The sequence below is a fragment of the Pestalotiopsis fici genome (genome assembly GCF_000516985.1).
Source record: "Pestalotiopsis fici W106-1 unplaced genomic scaffold PFICI_Scf_10, whole genome shotgun sequence".
Classification (NCBI taxonomy): Eukaryota; Fungi; Ascomycota; class Sordariomycetes; order Amphisphaeriales; family Sporocadaceae; genus Pestalotiopsis; species Pestalotiopsis fici.
This window is the reverse complement of record NW_006917100.1, coordinates 2528345-2545989: the sequence shown is the minus strand read 5'-3', so window position 1 is coordinate 2545989 and position 17645 is coordinate 2528345. Positions and strand designations below refer to the sequence as shown.

The 17645-nt window shown below is 52.1% G+C and overlaps 6 protein-coding genes across 6 annotated transcripts; 4 read left to right on the top strand and 2 right to left on the bottom strand.

Moving 5' to 3' along the window:
- Positions 1–651: 651 nt before the first annotated feature.
- On the bottom strand, positions 652–1989 carry PFICI_13015 (uncharacterized protein; the record flags this gene model as incomplete). The annotated part of the gene is made up of 2 exons (XM_007841596.1): positions 652–1795; positions 1859–1989. The coding sequence occupies 2 exons, from the start codon at positions 1987–1989 to the stop codon at positions 652–654; spliced, it is 1275 nt and encodes a 424-aa protein (XP_007839787.1).
- Positions 1990–2743: 754 nt separating this feature from the next.
- Positions 2744–3351, top strand: PFICI_13014 (Pre-mRNA-splicing factor CWC21; the record flags this gene model as incomplete). Its single annotated transcript, XM_007841595.1, has 2 exons — positions 2744–2973; positions 3051–3351. The coding sequence occupies 2 exons, from the start codon at positions 2744–2746 to the stop codon at positions 3349–3351; spliced, it is 531 nt and encodes a 176-aa protein (XP_007839786.1).
- A 438-nt stretch (positions 3352–3789) lies between these two features.
- On the bottom strand, positions 3790–5039 carry PFICI_13013 (uncharacterized protein; the record flags this gene model as incomplete). The annotated part of the gene is made up of 2 exons (XM_007841594.1): positions 3790–4068; positions 4128–5039. The coding sequence occupies 2 exons, from the start codon at positions 5037–5039 to the stop codon at positions 3790–3792; spliced, it is 1191 nt and encodes a 396-aa protein (XP_007839785.1).
- A 1263-nt stretch (positions 5040–6302) lies between these two features.
- On the top strand, positions 6303–8896 carry PFICI_13012 (uncharacterized protein; the record flags this gene model as incomplete). Its single annotated transcript, XM_007841593.1, has 2 exons — positions 6303–6453; positions 6543–8896. The coding sequence occupies 2 exons, from the start codon at positions 6303–6305 to the stop codon at positions 8894–8896; spliced, it is 2505 nt and encodes an 834-aa protein (XP_007839784.1).
- A 1791-nt stretch (positions 8897–10687) lies between these two features.
- PFICI_13011 (uncharacterized protein) lies at positions 10688–12573 on the top strand (the record flags this gene model as incomplete). The annotated part of the gene is made up of 6 exons (XM_007841592.1): positions 10688–10703; positions 10800–10921; positions 10985–11059; positions 11122–11631; positions 11674–12192; positions 12286–12573. 6 exons carry the CDS (start codon positions 10688–10690, stop codon positions 12571–12573), a joined length of 1530 nt encoding a protein of 509 aa, XP_007839783.1.
- A 3052-nt stretch (positions 12574–15625) lies between these two features.
- Positions 15626–17029, top strand: PFICI_13010 (uncharacterized protein; the record flags this gene model as incomplete). Its single annotated transcript, XM_007841591.1, has 2 exons — positions 15626–16149; positions 16222–17029. 2 exons carry the CDS (start codon positions 15626–15628, stop codon positions 17027–17029), a joined length of 1332 nt encoding a protein of 443 aa, XP_007839782.1.
- Between the last annotated feature and the right edge of the window lie 616 nt (positions 17030–17645).

Below are 17645 nucleotides of genomic sequence, written 5' to 3'. Positions count from 1 at the left end.
GGGGGGGGACATAAAAAGTGAAGGAGGAAGGAAGAAGAAAATAAATAAACATAGACCGGTATGTGTAAGGACTTCTGCTTGTTGGATTTATATTCCCGGGTGAAATCATTACAGTCTTTGTCCATTATTTACCAATGAATCTTGCAAAACTTCTCCGGTGATCGCGTGCACTAATATCAAATATGGTGCCAGTAAATAGCTACCTGGCCACTCTGATGTCAGGTCATGTGTCCGTAGAATATTTCATTTTAACATTACAGTACATGCAGCCTGAAGAGTCATGTGGTCGTCACCAAGCTTCGCTTTTCACCTTACATGTGAACCGCTTGTGTTGCGTGATGCAGTGCTTTATTTAGTAGAAGGGTCCCCCAAGAGACCTGAGCGGCTTGGGCAATGCAGATCTCGAGTCCAATTATGGCAGTGTCGTGCGACCGGTTGACCTTCTTTTCACTGGCACGGGCATCCCGTTTCTGCCAGTTGAGGAAATCGAACCATAGGAACTAGATTTTATGCGCAGAAGTCACGGCATCATTGCTGTATTGAAACCAAGCGACTTTTAACAAGTGCAGCAGAATGTATCGGTATACGTTTGCTGAAATGCACAAGATTCCCCAGTCTGTTGCATGAATCCTTTATTGCAGTTCGATCCTACTAGTCCCTTTCCCACTGGGCAAGGTGTTCCCGGTATGAGATCATCTCGCTCCATTTGGCTGCAAACTCTCTCATGCCGCCTTGACCAGCCATGCTTGCATCTACCACGTCTTTGGGTAGTTTGTGGGCTGAATATGCTGGCGAGCTTAGATTGTAGGCAGAAGCGTGCTCCTTCTCAACGAGCCGGAGTTCAGGAACAATGTCTTCGTCGTCGTAGTCGTCGTCGTCGTCGTCGTCGTCGTCCTCATCTTCGGTCACTTCAGAGCCCGTTTGGAGACCAATGTCATCGTCATCTCCTGCTACTCCTATGATTGGGCCAGGGACTTGCCAATCGTTTAGTTCATCCCAGCCAAACAGGAGGCTGTCGGTGTGAGGAGCCCAGGCATTGATATCTATGAGCCGAACACGGCCCAGGGGCTCGTCCTCGCCCTCGGGGATATACACATCGAAAGCAAAGTTACCATCTGGGAATGTGTAGCGCAGTTTGTGATTGAAGAATTGGCTGATCCTTGCCACGATGGCGCCGCGCAAATCAGTGAGGAACTCATAATACTTGAGATCCCTCTGACAGATGCCAACTAGATTCCGATGCTTGACGTAGCAGCGGAATTCGAGAGCCGTGTGAGGGTTGAAGAAGGAGCGAAGGACGAGGACGGGCTTGAACAGTGCCGGCGACACAGCGCCCGGCAGGGGGGTACAGTCTTCAAATGCATGCTCCAAATCATACGTGATAAAGTTGGAGCTCTTCAAGAGCAGGTAGATATCGTCGGGCGTTGTGCATTTGATCGTGTTCTGGTGAGGCGACATCCATGCTGCGTCTTTAGGAGAGGTCCAGTTCAACTTGGGCGCAACCTCGCCGCCAAGCTCGGCGATGGTGTCCTTGATGGCTTGGTGTAGCTCAGGGAACCTCTTGTTTGGGGGTAGTGGCGGGGGCGCATCATCCTCATCGCTGTCCGAGTCCGAGTCTACTTCTTCGGGTTCAACCCGAGATACTGTCGTGGGCCCTTCCCACTCGACATTGTCGTCGTCGTCATCATCATCGCCATCCTGTTCGTCTGATAATGTAATGCCATCCTCTCGAATGTACTCCAGGAACTGTGGTGTGAGGGGAATAATCCTTGACTTGATGCAGTTTGCTCGATACCTATTGTTCACATGTGAGTCTCTTACTTTTACGTAAAGGTAGAGGGGTAGAGGGAATGCGAACTTTGGGAACCAGTGATCGTATGAACAGTGTAGAATGTGGTCCCTGGTTATCGGCGGGAAATGAAGCTCAGGTGCTGGACCCTTGGATGCGCCGCCGCCAGTGGCAGAATTTGTATTAGTGACAGTGGGCATCTTTTTTTTTTTGTTCTTTTCCTATTTTTGCTTCGATGGTACGTATCAGCCAGAATATGAAAGGAATGGAAGGGGCAGAGAAGACAAATCACTCAGCAACACGCTTGTTTGTTGTTGTTGACCATAGATGAGACTTATCCTCAGCGGAACCACTTGGACTTCTTAACGAGGAATCTTTGTATCAGAACATGGGCATCTGAATGAATAGAGTTGAAAGGTAGGAGTCATAGTCATCGCGGGGCAAATTTCGAGATGCGCAAACCTCTGACTCTGACTCAAGCCCCACCTAAATTGCCCCTCCATTAAGTGCTTTCTGTCAGACAACAAGTGTTGATGAAAAGGCGCTACAGGCGTTGCTGAAGCACCGGATCTTGGTACTAGCTAGGCCACAAGACCCTGTTGCATTACACATGTGCATATTTCAATGCCTGCTAATGTAATAGGTACCTACTACCTATGTATAGTGGTTTGAGTATCTTGCACGTACTGCACCATTTAATGTTACATACCTACAAACACTTGCCTACTGACAGTAGGTAACCTGAGAGTTCACGAACCAAACCCACCAACTCAGGTAACGACTCGATTGATACCTTTCCTGGTAATTCACAGACTTTGAATAACTGCTGCCCTGGCCTTTCTCTCTCTTCTTCTTAGTCCTCTTGTCGCACGGGCCTATCCGTTTCCATTTTCATCACCGTCATTGCCAGCCATCGGCGCCAACCCCTACAAATCATTATTCCTGCCGCCAACCATGTCGGACAATGTAGGCCTTTCAACGCCTCGTGGCTCTGGCACCTCTGGCTACGTCCAACGCAATCTAGCTCATATGAGACCTCGAGATCGCGCTGCTCCATATCCAAAGGATCTCGACTCCATGCGCCACAGACAGAGGCAACCGGACAAGGGCATTCTGGAACACGAGCGCAAACGTGAGGTGGAGGTCAAGGTCTTCGAGCTGCGGGATCGCCTCGAAGACGAGGGGTACGTACGCAATATATCTTGATTGGCTGACTGCCTCGAATTTCTCAGAGATGCATGAGCTGACACTGTAGCATCAGTGTCGACGAAGACGAGATCGACTCGCAATGCGATAAGCTTAGGAAAGAGCTTCTGGGAAAAATGGAGAGAGCCGGACGGGACCGGGACGTGGCCCCCAAGAAAGGACTCAAGATGCACCAGGTTCACGAACTGGCCGACGCCAAAATTAAAGAAAGCGAACGGCTGCGCAAGGCGCTGAAGATCAACAAAGATTACGAGGAGGGTAGTCATTGGAGGAGGCAGGAGGAGCGACTGAAGAAAGCCTCGGAGAGAGAAACCGAAAACGAGGGCGACGAAAAAGAAGAGCGGCGCCGGGATTGATTGTTTCCGTCCTCGTTCTCTATTTCTCCTATATTACCCAAACAACATGCTTTGCGGGCAAATGTTCACCATCAACGGTTCCGTGCGCCCGAAAACCCACTGGGAATGGTCGCGAAACCAGATCCAAGGGTCTCCTACCACCAGCCTTCCGTTCTGTACGAGGCTGGGTGCTTTGTGTGTGCGACTTTGCCCCTTGCTGCACTTTTTGGTGGGTTCTTCTTCTTTTCCTCTTGATTGATTTGAGAATTCGGCGTCTAGGATCGTAGTGGGCTGAACAGATATGGCCTGGCATTGCATCGCCCTCGTCACGATATGTTTATTCGAAACAAATTATATAACTTAAAAAGTTGTCAGAACAGTAATTCCCCCCCGCCCCTTCCCATGTCTTTTGGGTATCATTTGAGAAGTGGTCTGTTCAGTCCAGCTCTGTAATCTTGCCTAATTTGCTGCTAGAATCTCCGCCGCCTCGTGCGACGGAGCAATATCCTCGCGGCCATTACTCTTCCTCATGTGTTCTGCCTCGCGAGCCTTCTCTTCTGCTATCCTCTTCTTCTCGTGGTTTATATATGTGGCGTACCGTATTGTTCCCAATGTCATAACAGCCATAAACAGGATACCTAGCACGGATCGGCGAATCAACACCCAGCGCAGGCCTTCAATGTCGGATTTGGCATCGCTCGTTAGAATGACACTAATATCAAGGTTGACTTGTTGTATCTAGTGGGATTAGTCAGCGTTTGCGCCCATTGTAACCTCAAAAAAGTAAAAAGACTCACCGCGCCCTCCATTCGCCTCTGCTCCTCCCTTACTGCCATCTTTCGGTCGTTGAACATGCCTTTCACATCATCGCGAAGTGTCATGAGATCCTGGCTGAGCTTTTGGTTGAGAATATCGACTTCGTGTTGCAGAAGTGTCCGTTGCTGTCGAGACTCCTCATCCGCCTTTCTCTGATTATTGACCACTTCGGAACTCAATTCGGAGCAGGCAGCACGGAAAAGGTATGTTTCATTGTCCACGTCACTTTTACTAACCAATCCATCCTGAGCAATGTCGAGATTTTGTGCCAAAATACCCCTGACCGCTTTCATCATAGTGATGGACTGGTCCTTGGAATAACCACCAGCTTCGAGCTGCTTGACAAGCGTGTAGGTATCGAAATGATGCACGTATGGTGGTTTAGCGATATGTGGGTGCGAGGACTCCCCTGGTGGTGGCATGTGGAGGACGGCGTCCATGGGACCGCTTGACTGCATTGTCTCCTCAGCAGCCTTCTGCTGTGGTGTCGGTGAAGGGGTGCTAGGTTCTCCCTGGCTGGATGCGGCTTCTGCTTGGTCTTGGACCGCGTCAGGGTCGCTGGCGGGCTTGAGACCAGCTTCGGCAGCTACTTGACCCGAGGAAGCAGCATCTTTCTGTTTCTGTGCCTCGGCTTGGTTGGTCCTGACGTTATCTGGCTGAGGCAATATCACCCCCTCTGCCGTCAGAGGCTGAGGCTCAACAGCTTTGCCATGCCTCTTGAAAACAGCGTCCCTTGACCTCACAGAGCTGGAGAATGCGGCGGACCGGGGAGGTCTTTGATGAGCAAGAGTTTTGCGACGCGAGTGCTTGGTCGACTGCAGCACGGCAGACTCGCTTAGTCGAATGGACTTGAAGAGGTGGGGGTACAAGAAAGTCAAGCGAGCAGTCGTCATGGTCGATCGGCAGAACGAAAGGAGGTTTAAAAATCGGATTTGGTATCGTTGATTAGCTCGAACATAGCTAGCTCGGTTCAGAGATTTGGGTTTTGCTGTTGGGTTCTGGCTTTCCTTGTAGGGAGACTGAATGCGATAGATGGAGTTGGTGAGGGTGGTGATATACTCTGTAGACTTGCGTAAAGCTTGTGATAGCGGAAATGCAAAGAGCGGTTGAGCAATTGATCGGCTGGCCTCTGCAACGCACGTGGCCCTGAGCCTGCAGTACCTTCCTGGCACATTAGATTAGTGGGCAGAGTGCATAGGAGGGGAGCGGTCTCGCAGCTGACAGGCACTGGCACCAGGCTGACAAGCAGGCGTTGACTGAGACCATTTATTACCTACACAGTAGTACCGTAGGTACATTAGGTACTCTGTAGTATGTACGTACTGTCTGGGCTTTGCGTGTGGAGTCGAGATTTCAGATCTCTTTTCAGCCTCTTGGGCGGTTGGGCCCGGCACGAGCTGAGAGTGGAGTTTCCACCACATCAATTAAGCACTTAGCGCATCCCCCAGGCGCTTCCCTCGTCACCCAGCGCAACGCGACTCTGAACCCGCGTCAACAATGAGCTCACCTTGAACAGGATCCTGGCCGCACCACATCGAGACTAGGTACCTGCTTGGCTGACACCCAAAGCTCCACCCCCAACCTTCCCTCTAACTATCATGCCAGCGCATGTCCCTGGTGTCTTTCATCGACACCGATATTTTTTTCCCCTTCCCTTTTCTTTCTTCGGAGAAAGACCACTACTGGTCATTGAAAGAAAGTGCAGATTCAGAAGCATCTAGGGGATGTTGGCAACGTCCTCGCATTGCCTCTCTTGATAGACACGGCCTTCAACCACTCTCTTACTCTATCCGTCTTACACGACTCAGGCTATTCGGATACACCCACCTGCCCCACTCAGCCACCCAAGAGTATACACAAAGTAAGGTAGCTACCAGAACCTTAAAAAGCTGCATACCTACATCACCTCCCACAAACCTTGGATAGATACATTATCTAGCCATCTCGGAGATACAGGACAGCTCCAGCTTTGCGGTTTGAAGCTGCCGAATCTTTCGCTACCAACTCTGCATTCCCACGATCGGCCTCCCACCGCCCTTGCGCATCACTTGCGACGGCCCACCAGAACACCCCCATCTCTACCGCTGAGCGGCTACGATATAATACACCTCTGGTGGCGGTAGCGGTAGCAGCAGCAGCATTTTGCGCCCGCCGCCATGGCGCCGACCGATGCGCTGTCGGCGCCCGGAGCCGTGTCATACTCGTCAGACAACTTGGTAGTTGGAGACGGGACATGGGACTTCACCAAGAATGACTTCTTACTACCAAATCTCATGGGCTTGCCCTTTGAGACTATGCAGTACAATGGTGAGCCCCTCTTGAAACTCCGCCCATCTGTGCGCAACAGAGGTATACGATGGAACACAGCGACTAACGTAGCCAACAACTGTATGTAGGCATGGGCAATCGATTCTCGACTTTGGCACAATACCACCAGCTTATAACAGGCCACGGCGTCTTGGCCGCCATTGTCTTCTTACTTATCATCCCGGTAGCAGTCATGATGGCCAGGTTCCATCGAGGTGCACCCGGTAGTGCTGTCAAATACCACGCGTATCTACAGATCCTCGCCGTTGGCCTCACCACCGTCGTATTCATCTTGGGTTTCTTTGCGGTCGGCCCAAAGCGAAGTCTCACAAATCCACATCACGGCATTGGCGTAGCCATATACACCCTGATCCTGGTCCAAGCATTGGGCGGCCGTTTTATTCGGCGCATTACCAAGAGGTCGCTTCGTGTCATGATCCATCAGTGGACTGGCAGAGCCATTGCCCTCCTCGGCATAGCTCAAGTTCCTCTGGGGCTTACTCTGTACGGATCACCCAAATTCACCTTCATCCTATTCGCCATTTGGATGGCATTCCTACTCCTCGTCTATTTCGTCCTAAGCTGGCGTCGCGAGAAGCATCTGGACGATGTGTATATTCATGGTGGTCGATCCGCTCATGGAGGAACTGAAATCTCCGTCTCGAGTCGGCGGGAAGAGCATCGGGGCCGAGGTTGGTTGGGCCCGCTGGCTGCCGGAGCCGGTCTGGCAACACTTTGGAAGGGCCGGAAAAATGAGAAAGAGAGAGAACGGAGTCGCAGCCGTAGTCACAGCCGTAGCCGGTCCCGTGTACGCAACGGGAGCAGGCCACCTGAGGTAATCTCGTCCAGACGTGAGTCCCATATCTACTCGGAAAAGCCAGATCATTCAGAGTATACCGATGTACCCAAACGCAACGGCTTCATGGATAGATTTCTGGCCCTCGCAGGTCTTCTCGGAGCTGGTGCGTTTGCCAAGAGACAACTAGACAAGAGAGATGCGACTCGTCGCTACCATGATGAGGAATACTCGGCTGTGGCCACGGATACACCAAGCAGAAGGAGTAGACCAAATCGCTACGCCAGGTCCCGATACACGGAAAGCGACATCACCGATTCCCTGACAGATCTTGGGAGAGATGAACGAAGCAGGAGGCATAGCACGCATCTTCCTGGACCGGGCAATCGCATGGCTAATGACCCCCGTACTCATCGGCCGACAGATTCCAGAATCGACAGCTTCTTCAGCTCGGATTATTCATCTTATGTCAGCCCTTCACGCAGGGCAAAGGATGAACGAGAACAAATTGGGACTGGGAAGGGCATCTTGGCTGGCCTGGGACTGGGCTGGCTTGCGGCAAAAATGAAAGGCAAAAAGGGCAAGGGAGAAGTTGAAGAACAACGGAAATATGAGGAGGAGCGGCGTGGTGGCTATCATGGCTCTCGACTGACCGGAGATGGGTATGGATCGCCGAGAAGGGCGTCCTATCGCAGACAGTCACGGCCTGCAGGAACTATGACCACCATGACGGGCGACTCAGATTACTCTTCGGTTGAGCCACGTCCTACGGGAACCAGTTCCGCAGGGCCGCCCATGCCTCCGTTGGGACCTGCAGGCCACGGTCCGGTTCCGGTCAGACCGATTGCTGGGGAGTCAGCTACACGACACGACTCGATCATCGCCCCGGTAGAGATGCCCCCCATCCCGGATGATGCTCACGGACACGGTATACTCCACCGATCCGACTCGGGCAGCGAAAGCTACATGTCTGCAGGTGGTCGTCCCCAACGCCGCGGCTCTTCCCGTCGTAGACGCGCCGGCGAGTCGGCGGCAGCGGCAGCGGCAGCATCGGCCAGTGTCCTTGCTGCGGAGACAGAAGCAGATCGGCGCCGACGCGATCAGAGTCACTCTCGAGCTCCGAGCCAACCCGTGAGCGTCAAGGTCAAATACCATGATGATAGAGACCGGAACATCACGCTACGGCGTCTCACAGAGGAAGAAGCCGCGCGCGAGCAACGCCGCCGCCGCCGCCGCTCCAACTCGGCTAGCAGTCTCAGCGAATCCGACATTGGCGGGAGCACAGGTCGACGTCGTTATCGCCGAGACTCCAGCGCGAGAAGGACGGGTGATGAGCTAGGTGGAGAGCCTCTATCGCCCCCAGCGCCGGCATTTGCAGGAGGAAGAAGGCCGGCCAAGGACGCTGCATATTATGCGGGCCATGGCGCGGGCACATCGGCGGCACCCATGACTCCTATGCATGGCGCCCCAACCGTGTCTAGTATCGACACGCCTCCGGGGACTCATGACACCTTTAGCGCAATGAGCCCATCGCCAAGCGGAGCTGCTGGCACGGACATGGGTACTGCTTCAGCTGCAGATCGCCGCAGACGGCGGAGGCTGGAACGAAGGGATCAAAGACCTTCAGCAACCGTAGAATTCACTTAAGCGAGGACTCGCCCAGAGCAGTTAATGGCGACGGACACCGCCCTGTGGTGACGAGACGACCTTGGGAATTGAGACGTTCATTGGGCCGGAGTTTTTGGCGTTTCGAGAATCCGAGTCTGGAAACAAATGTTTGATGTCGATGAGAAGGGCCACTAGCGATTTCTATTTTGTTTTATTGTTCTTGAAATTGCATTATAAAGCATGTCAGCGAGAAATCAAACGACACATGACATACGACAAAAGACACTTTGAGGATGCTGGATAAAGTGATTTCCTGATAGAAATCCGTGGAGGTGTCTTTATTTTACATATCTAATGATCTATTGTATATACTATGAACACATGACTTCCAGACCAAATAATAATCAACACTCGGGCGTTTATGTTGTCGTTGTCATGTAAAGCTATAAAGACGGCATTGTCTATCCATAATGAGAGCATTGGTCTGCCGACTTGAAAGATGAAGTTATTTCTAACATCATGCTAGACAAAGGTAGTTTATATTTGTATATTGATGGCCACACTACTCGGTTTAAAAAAAAAAAAAAGGGAACAAAGAAGAAGAAGAAGAAATGCCGGGTTTGATTGGGTGTGCCATGTGGCTTATGGTTACTCAGGTTCCATAGTGAAGAAAAGACAGCAATCGCTCTTGTTGCCCACGAATTGATGCCCATGTTTTGTTTGTATTGATGGCCGAGCCGGGGTTCGATTATTCTAGGCACTTGACTCGCCTCATGTTGCATTCGTTGATGTTGAATGCGCGATGAATATTGCGTGTATTGGTTTCATCACCTTAATATCAGGATTAATCAAATGAAGGTCAACTACATAGGTAAGAGCAATTACCTTAGTGGCTTGAGGTAAGTTAGGTAGTCTTGATTGGCAAATACTCTGGCAGTCCCCGCCAACCATTGATGTTCATTAGGCTCTGCTGTGTACCTACCTAGCGTTCTGTGTACGGCCTTTTTTTTTTTTCTGGCCCTCTTTTGCTCCCTCTCCTCCTCCACGCAAACTTGGACATTGGACCCCAGCCAGCTAGTAGCTCCAGGTAGTCCAACCAACCACAATCCAGCCAGCCAAGCTAAAAAGTTAGGTGACTAGGTCACTAGGCTGACTTTTCGATACGTCGAGGCCGAGTCCACATTCGACTTTCTTTGGCCCATCCCGCATCACCACTCTTCCCACACCCACTGCACACTCAAACCTCACGCCCGAAGACATTTTTTTTTTCTTGTGTCTCTATCCTTCTCCTTCTCATCTCTCTTGGCTACTCCCCTCCAACCCGAGAAGTAACTATCCCCATTCGCCAATCACTCTTCGAAAACCTCAATTACTTCAATTCCCTTCCCAGGTCAATTGTAGCGCATCTACTTCTCGTCACGATTCTAACGCGACTGGCCATTACTGGGGCGTTTACTGGCGAAATTTGGTTCGGAAAAGGTAAGGAGCTCAACAACTGTGCAATCCCGATCTCGCATTCCTGCCAGACAGACCCTGCAGCTTCGTCGCGCAACGCAACAAACGCAAACGCACCCTCGCAAGCAAGCAAGCAAGCAAGCAGACTGTGCACTTGGGGGTAATGATCAATGGACCTACCTAATTTACCTGGTTGACAGATAGAATAACGTTAAGATGACCTTGGTTGCTAACGCTTTACTCTTTTCTCCAGCAACTGCCTTCGACTCCGTCAATCATCACCAGCATCTACCATTCACGATCGCAACTCTCACCCAGCGATCGTCACTCTCCCTCTCTCCATCCTTCACCTTCATCACACAATCATAAGCAGCCATGGCAAGCACAAACGGTACGCACGCTCTTGTCATCTTCTCTGTCTATCTATCTACCTCCCAGGGTATCTTGTCAAAAATCCTGCAGCAGCTACTAACGCGCATTCTTTCAGGTGCCTCTACCGCCCCCGAGCAATCGGGTGGTCCCCAGAGCAACCTTGGCAAGGATGAAGTCGCCTGGTTCTTCGTCGAGCAATACTACACCACACTCAGCAAGACACCTGAGAAGCTTCACGTATGTTCTAGGACCCCGCAGGTCGCGTCTGCGTGCCCGACGTACTAACCGCACCGTGTGCAGCTCTTCTACAGCAAGCGATCTCAATTTGTCTACGGCCAGGAAGCTGAGGTTGCCGATGTCTCTGTCGGCAGACAGGTATGTTGGGATGAATTCTCCAGCTTGCCCGAGTTGTCCATCAACTAATACCCTTTATCCAGAACATTCAAGAACGCATCAAGAGTCTCGACCTCTCGGACAGCTGCAGCAAGGTCCGCATCTCCAACGTCGACTCGCAGACTTCGTACGACAACATTGTTATTCAAGTCATTGGCGAGACCTCCAATAAGATTGGCGATGACCCCAAGAAATTCGTCCAGACTTTCGTCCTAGCCCAGCAGCCGTCAGGTTACTTTGTCTTGAACGATATCCTTCGTTATCTCGACGAGGATACTGAAGAGGACCAGGGTGAGGCCGCTGCCCAAGAGCCCGCCGTGGAGACTTCGGCTCCCGCCCCTGCCACTTCGGCTCCCACCACCGAGGAGGCACACGAAGAGCCTGTGGCTAAGGCTGAGTCTGTTGTTGAGGAAGCTGCCCCTGCCACAGCTGCTCTTGATGCTGGCGCTATTGACGACAGGCTCGAGCAAGTTGCTCGCAATGACACAGCCTCCGTCAACGGCGACGCTGCCACCGAGGCTCCCACTGAGCCAGCTGCCACTGTCGACGCAGAGGTCGCCGCTCCTGTCGAATCTACTACAGCAGCTGATCCTGAGGAGACTGCCCGTCAGATCGAAGAGGAGGACACCAAGGAGCCCGAGAAGCCTACTGACCCAAGCCCGACTCCTGTTGCTGCCCGTCAACCCCCGGCTCCTCAAGCTGCTGCTCCCGCTCAGCCGCCGAAGCCCATGACCTGGGCAAGCCGCGCTGCCGCTGCTGCCGGTCCCCCTCGACCCGTCGTCCCCCTTGCCAAGACAGCAACTCCCGCCGCTCCCGCTACCCAACAACGACCGGCTGCTCCAGCAGCCCCTGCGGCCTCGAAGCCTGCCGCTTCCACTACCCAGCCCACCGAGACACCCTCAGCAGCCGTCACTACTGCTAAGGATGAGTGGCAGACAGCTGGCAGTGACTCGAAACGACACAACCGCCCTCAGTCCATCTCGGGCCCCCAAGGAGATAAGGATGGCGTCTTGGGCTACGTGAAGTACGTCACAGAGAAGGTCCAGCAGGATGACTTGAAAACGACACTCAGCCAATATGGTGAGGTCACATATCTTGACATCAATCGCACCAAGGTACGTCATCTTCTCTACTAATGCTTTTTTTTGTTCTTCTTTTTGTTTTTTTTTTAATTCCCGGGACGACCATGATACTAACATTTCATGCAGAGCTGCGCCTTTGTTGAATTTGCAACCCCAGCCGGCTACCAGGCTGCTGTTGCTGCCAACCCCCATGTGGTGAACGGCGAGAACATCACCGTTGAGCCCCGCCGACCCAAGGCTCAGGCTTACGGTGGTGGCAACTTTGGTGCTGGACGAGGAAACGTTGCCAACCGAGGTGGGCGAGGTGGTTTTGATGGAGGCCGATCCGGAGGCCAGGGCGGCAGAGGCAACTTTGGACAGAACCGCGGACGAGGTGGCGTCCGCGGCCGCGGCGGTGCACAGGCTTCAGCCTAAATGAATTCGACGCGCGACGGTTCCGTTACGAGCCCGACAGAAACATAAGAGCAGGTCATCGTGAAGCAGAAGTCGCAGTCGCAGTCGCAGTCGCAGTCGCAGTCACAGTCGCTGCTGTTGTTGTTGTTCTTCTTCTTCTCGTCCCATGGGCGTAGAAACCCTGATTGCTTCAGCGCTGGAATGCTACCTTGATACTTGAGTTGTCAGACTCTTTGCGCTTTGGCTCTGACGCTCTTCACTTCCGTCCGTTCCTTCTCACCTCGTGGTAGTCTTTTTTCTACATTCTCTTGGGTGCCTCGTTTCTGGCCTTTAGGCGTCTTCTTTCCACCTCCCTTCCCCTTCTTTCTCATTTTGCAAGTTTTCTGTTTTCCCATCCAGGTCAGTGTGGCAGACAGTGTCCATGATCATCACACTTTGTGCAAATATGCATTGCGAGGGTCATTTTCTTGCTAGAAGCTAGCATGATGGGGGATTTGTACATTGCTCGGCGGCTGGGAAAAGTCGATACCTAGGGATCATTTCTTTTTCTCTCTTTTTTTTTTTTCTTGCATGGTTGGAGCGTTATGGTGAAACGTGGTCAAAAGAACTGGACGATCGATAATGTACAATACTGGAAAAGTCTTTCAAGATCCGGCTTGTATCAGTGTAATGCAATCAACGAATTTGACGACAATCTCCCAAGCTAAGCTTTGGCACATTGATCGATGAAGTTCATCGAGGCGTGCGTATACCATAGGCCACTCGAGACGTGATCTAGTCATCATGGCCATTGTTTGCTATACAACCTACGGCCTCGTTGGACAGCTAGCATCTGCTCCAGTAATGTTCATGTCTCCCTTCTGTGGCTGATGTACTACTAGGAGAACGTAGGTGTCCACCCCGATCGCTATAATGAGTACAAGAGGTTGGAACATCTATCACCTTGCAGTACGCTGGAGTGGAGTAGCTTATAGGGTGAGGTTTCTGGTCAGTCGCACCTTGATGTGTAATAAACGTGGAAAATCAAAGGCCCTATCGCAGGTTGCCAATCATTACTCGAAAGCAAGGCGAGAAAGAATCTTGAGTACCTTGAGGAGGTACACGGTCTCGCTTATAATGTAACCTTCCGCAGTGAATTTCCATTACGAAATGAGAGTTCATTTATCCATTAATCCAATAAGAGTGCGATTGGGCGGGCCAAAATACAAGGCTCAAACAGAAGGAGGGAGAACAAACCCCCCTCCCTGGGCTATGATCGACTTCCAACATACATCATTGCCAGGTACATTGGCTGCCTTGTTACTTGACATACAGCATTCTATTATCCGTCCCAAGCAGTTTGTCAATGTCATATTCGAAAATGTAAAAATCTATACAAGCATGTACATACCTACTACTACTACTACTACTACTACTACTACTCACCCACTCACGACCTATTACCTGCTGAAAATTACTGCGCGCAGTAGCAGCAGTATTTTACCTACTACCCACAACCCGTACACTACCATGCCTAGAGGTATCCAATATATTTCCCCTCTCGCCGGATGCGTAGCCGGCTGCAAGTAGTTGGTTCAGCGGACGTCCTCTGCGGCGCTGCATTGCATATTGATTTGACTACGCTACCACCTACCTGGCCGGGAATAGTGGGATTCGGGGGCGGTCATTGATGTAGGTCTCGGCAAACATGTCCGTTGCTCACGAACAGTCGTCCATTCAATTAATCCTTCCATTCAATCCATTCATCGCCCGCCCCCATAACCAGATGCCCGGCATGAACAAAGAATCCGCTTTTTACTTTGGGGAGGGGGGCCGGCGATGGTTCAAGGTGTAGCCAGGCTTGCAGAGAGCAGGTAATGCAGTAGACAGGACCTAGGTACTGCAATGTACAATGGGCGGGCGATGTCGTGAGTGGATTGTATTGTTTTCGTATGAGGTACATGGATTTGCATCAGCTGTCACCCCTCGACTGCGACGCTTCGGCTGGCTTGGATCTTTCCAGGATTGGGGGAGGGAGGGGGGGGGGGGGGGGGGGGGGGGATTTGGAGCTGTTGATGGGCTCCGTCCGGGGTTGTCGATCTTTAGCAGGTCATCCATCATCGGCAAGGTCGTTGTCCTGCTTATGGGGATGGGGGGTGAGAGGGTTGAAGGGGGTCGTCCGTTCGCAGGACCTTGTCTGCCCTAGAACAATCATCGAAGGTTCGGGCTTCCAATACGATCGATGCGGCTTCCATTGCATAATTTTTCTTTCGGCAAATATCTTAAACCCGCGACGCATTTGCGCCGCCGCCGCCGCCCTTGCCCCTTGTTTATACGTACATGCTATGTACATACATGGCTACCAACCTTACACCTACGAATGTAGGTTACATGGAGAATGGATGGATGGATGATGGATGGATGGATGGATGGATGGGGACCGTCGGTACTGAGAAGCACCAGTAGCAACAGCAGCAACAGACAGACAGCCTTGGAAAGGTTAGCCGCGTCTCCTCCTCCCCCCGGCTTCCCGTTGTCAGACTGGCTTCCACTCTACTCTCTTTCCATCCATTATTCTCGTGGCTCTCCTTCATCTGTCCGCGCCTCGATCTCTTGGTTTTCTCGCGGCGTCCGATCAGTGTCACCCCTTTTGCATCTTCATCCTTCCCCTCCGATCTGGTCTCCCACCCCCAAGGTCTACGACCTCCAGTTTCCCTTACCCATAGTAATCACTATACACACTCATTTGGTGATCCAGTTGCACCATGAGGATTGGTCGGGCTTGATGCAGTCAGAGTTCTGCTCTTTCTCACTCTGTCTCTCACTACTACAAACACCACTACTCACACACACGCACATATATATATATATATATATATATATATACACATTTTCTCTCTCCCTTCCTCAGTGTGTCCTTCTCTCTTGTAATCTCTGTGGCACGACCTTGCCTGCCGACCTATCTTGTCTTGGCCAGACACTAGGAGGTGTGTGTGGTGGCAGTTCTCAGCGGTACTCGACCCTGGGCAGAGGGTTTATTAGACAGACGGCCAAGACTCTGCCACCTTTGCTGAGACTCGGACTCCGTGTCTCTATGGCTCCTGCAGCCGCGTTGGAGGGTCATGATGTCTCGACTCCGCGGCTGTCGGCGGCATCGCCTCTGCGGCGCCGCGTGTCGATGGAGGAGGACTTCTTTTACCACGAGGTGATGACGGCGCCTGCGCACCACCACCACCAACACCGGCCATCTTCCCCTCCAGCGTACACACTGCCACGCTTCGGATATGACAAAAAGGGCGAGCCTGTGGTCATGGCCGAGGCCGAACCCCTCCCGCAGTACACGTGCGACGTGCAGATCGAGGGGGTTTTCAACATGAAGATGGAAATTATAGACACGATCAAGCGTGCACCAGCCCGGAATTGGCGCGCCATGTTTGTCAAGCTGGAGGGAACCAAACTGAGCATACATTCTATCAAAAAGGACTGGGGCCTGGGTAGGTCCAAAAGGCATGGCGCCCAAGTCTTTGCAGACAATCCACCGTGGGTTCAAAAGGGCACGCTCGAGAAGACCTATACACTATTACATGCCGACGTTGGTATAGCCGCAGACTATGAAAAGTATGTCCAGTCCAGTCCAGTCCAATCCTTTTCTCCCTTCTTCGTGGATTCTGACATGTCTTGCGCGTTTAGGCGGAGATATGTCATCCGGGTTCGAGCAGAAACAGACCAGTTCTTGCTCTCATGCATAGAACTCGAGACCTTTGTTCGATGGCTGGATGCCATGTTTGCAGCCATCAATATCTCACCAACCATCGACGAGCGGGACTTCCCCCGGGACCAAAGCATACCGCGCCGGGCCCGTCTGCAATACTTCCGGGCCGGTGCACATCTCACGCGGCAGAACAGCAGAGCCTCGGACGCGTCCAGGCCAGCACCCGTCATCCACCATTCGGCCGTCACCCCAAGGATACCCGTACGGCAGACCAGCGAGGTGGGACCGAGCAACAGCAATCCCGACCGGCAGACACATGCCACCGCCATGGCTTCCCCAGAGGCTGCACCCTTGTCACCCATCAGAGAATCATCGACGACCATGGGCGCAGTAGGACCTATAGGAGCCCCTCTTCATACGCGTCTGGCAGCAGCACAAAATGCTCAGCCATCTACCGATGACCGTCCGGGGCAGTTGCCCGAACCGTTCCACCACGGGCGTCTGTCGACAACCTCCTACCCCAACGAATCTATCCATCCGGAGACGGGCAAGTGGCGTCCGAGACATGAGTGGACGAGCGCACACGACATGGTCTATGCAAAGCTCTGCTACGCCGTCCTTTTGTTCCGGAGTCCACGCAAGTCCAACTATGTAATCGCCAAGGGGAAAAAATGGTTCGTGGACTGGACGACGGGCAGGATGATTCGGGTCTTGCCTCCGGGCTATTTCGAGCATGAGGTCATGGGGCCGTGGCAAGTATGGAGTAGCGAGAATAGGAGGATTTAATCATGGTGTCGAATGTGCCACGAGTTTTTGATAGTTGTTCTGCCCGACCGATGAGGTTTTCAATCTGCAGCAAATGTTGTCATGGGCGACAATGGCATCCAAGGTCATGGGAGTCTTTGCTTCCTTTTTCTTCTTCTTTTCTTCTTCTTTTCTTCTTCTGGTCGGCCTGCATATTCGGAAGCATTGAAAACATACATCTGGCTGCATAGGTATTTGTTTGGCATCAAAAGGTTGGGAAAGCCTCAAAGCTTGCGTGATAAAATATATATCCTCCTTGCTATAGTATTCGAGTAGAATGGAGCAGGGAAGAAACATTTGCATGAACCTTTAGTGTCCAATATCCCTTTGCTTCCGTGCACAACCATTACCAGATTTATCCCCCTTTCCAATTTATCCAGAGTAAAGCCCGAAAGCTGGACTGTATGATATTGTCATAGAATCTTGAGCCTGGACACCTTTGCTGGCATCGCCGCCCCGAGCTCGGGCTTCTCGTACATTGAAAGGGAGCACATGTACCTCCACTGGGCCGCTATCTGGCTGACTGGCATTGCCTCATTCATCTTGTAACGAGACTCCATATACCCCGTTTGGTGGAGGGGAGATGTGGCCTCCATAT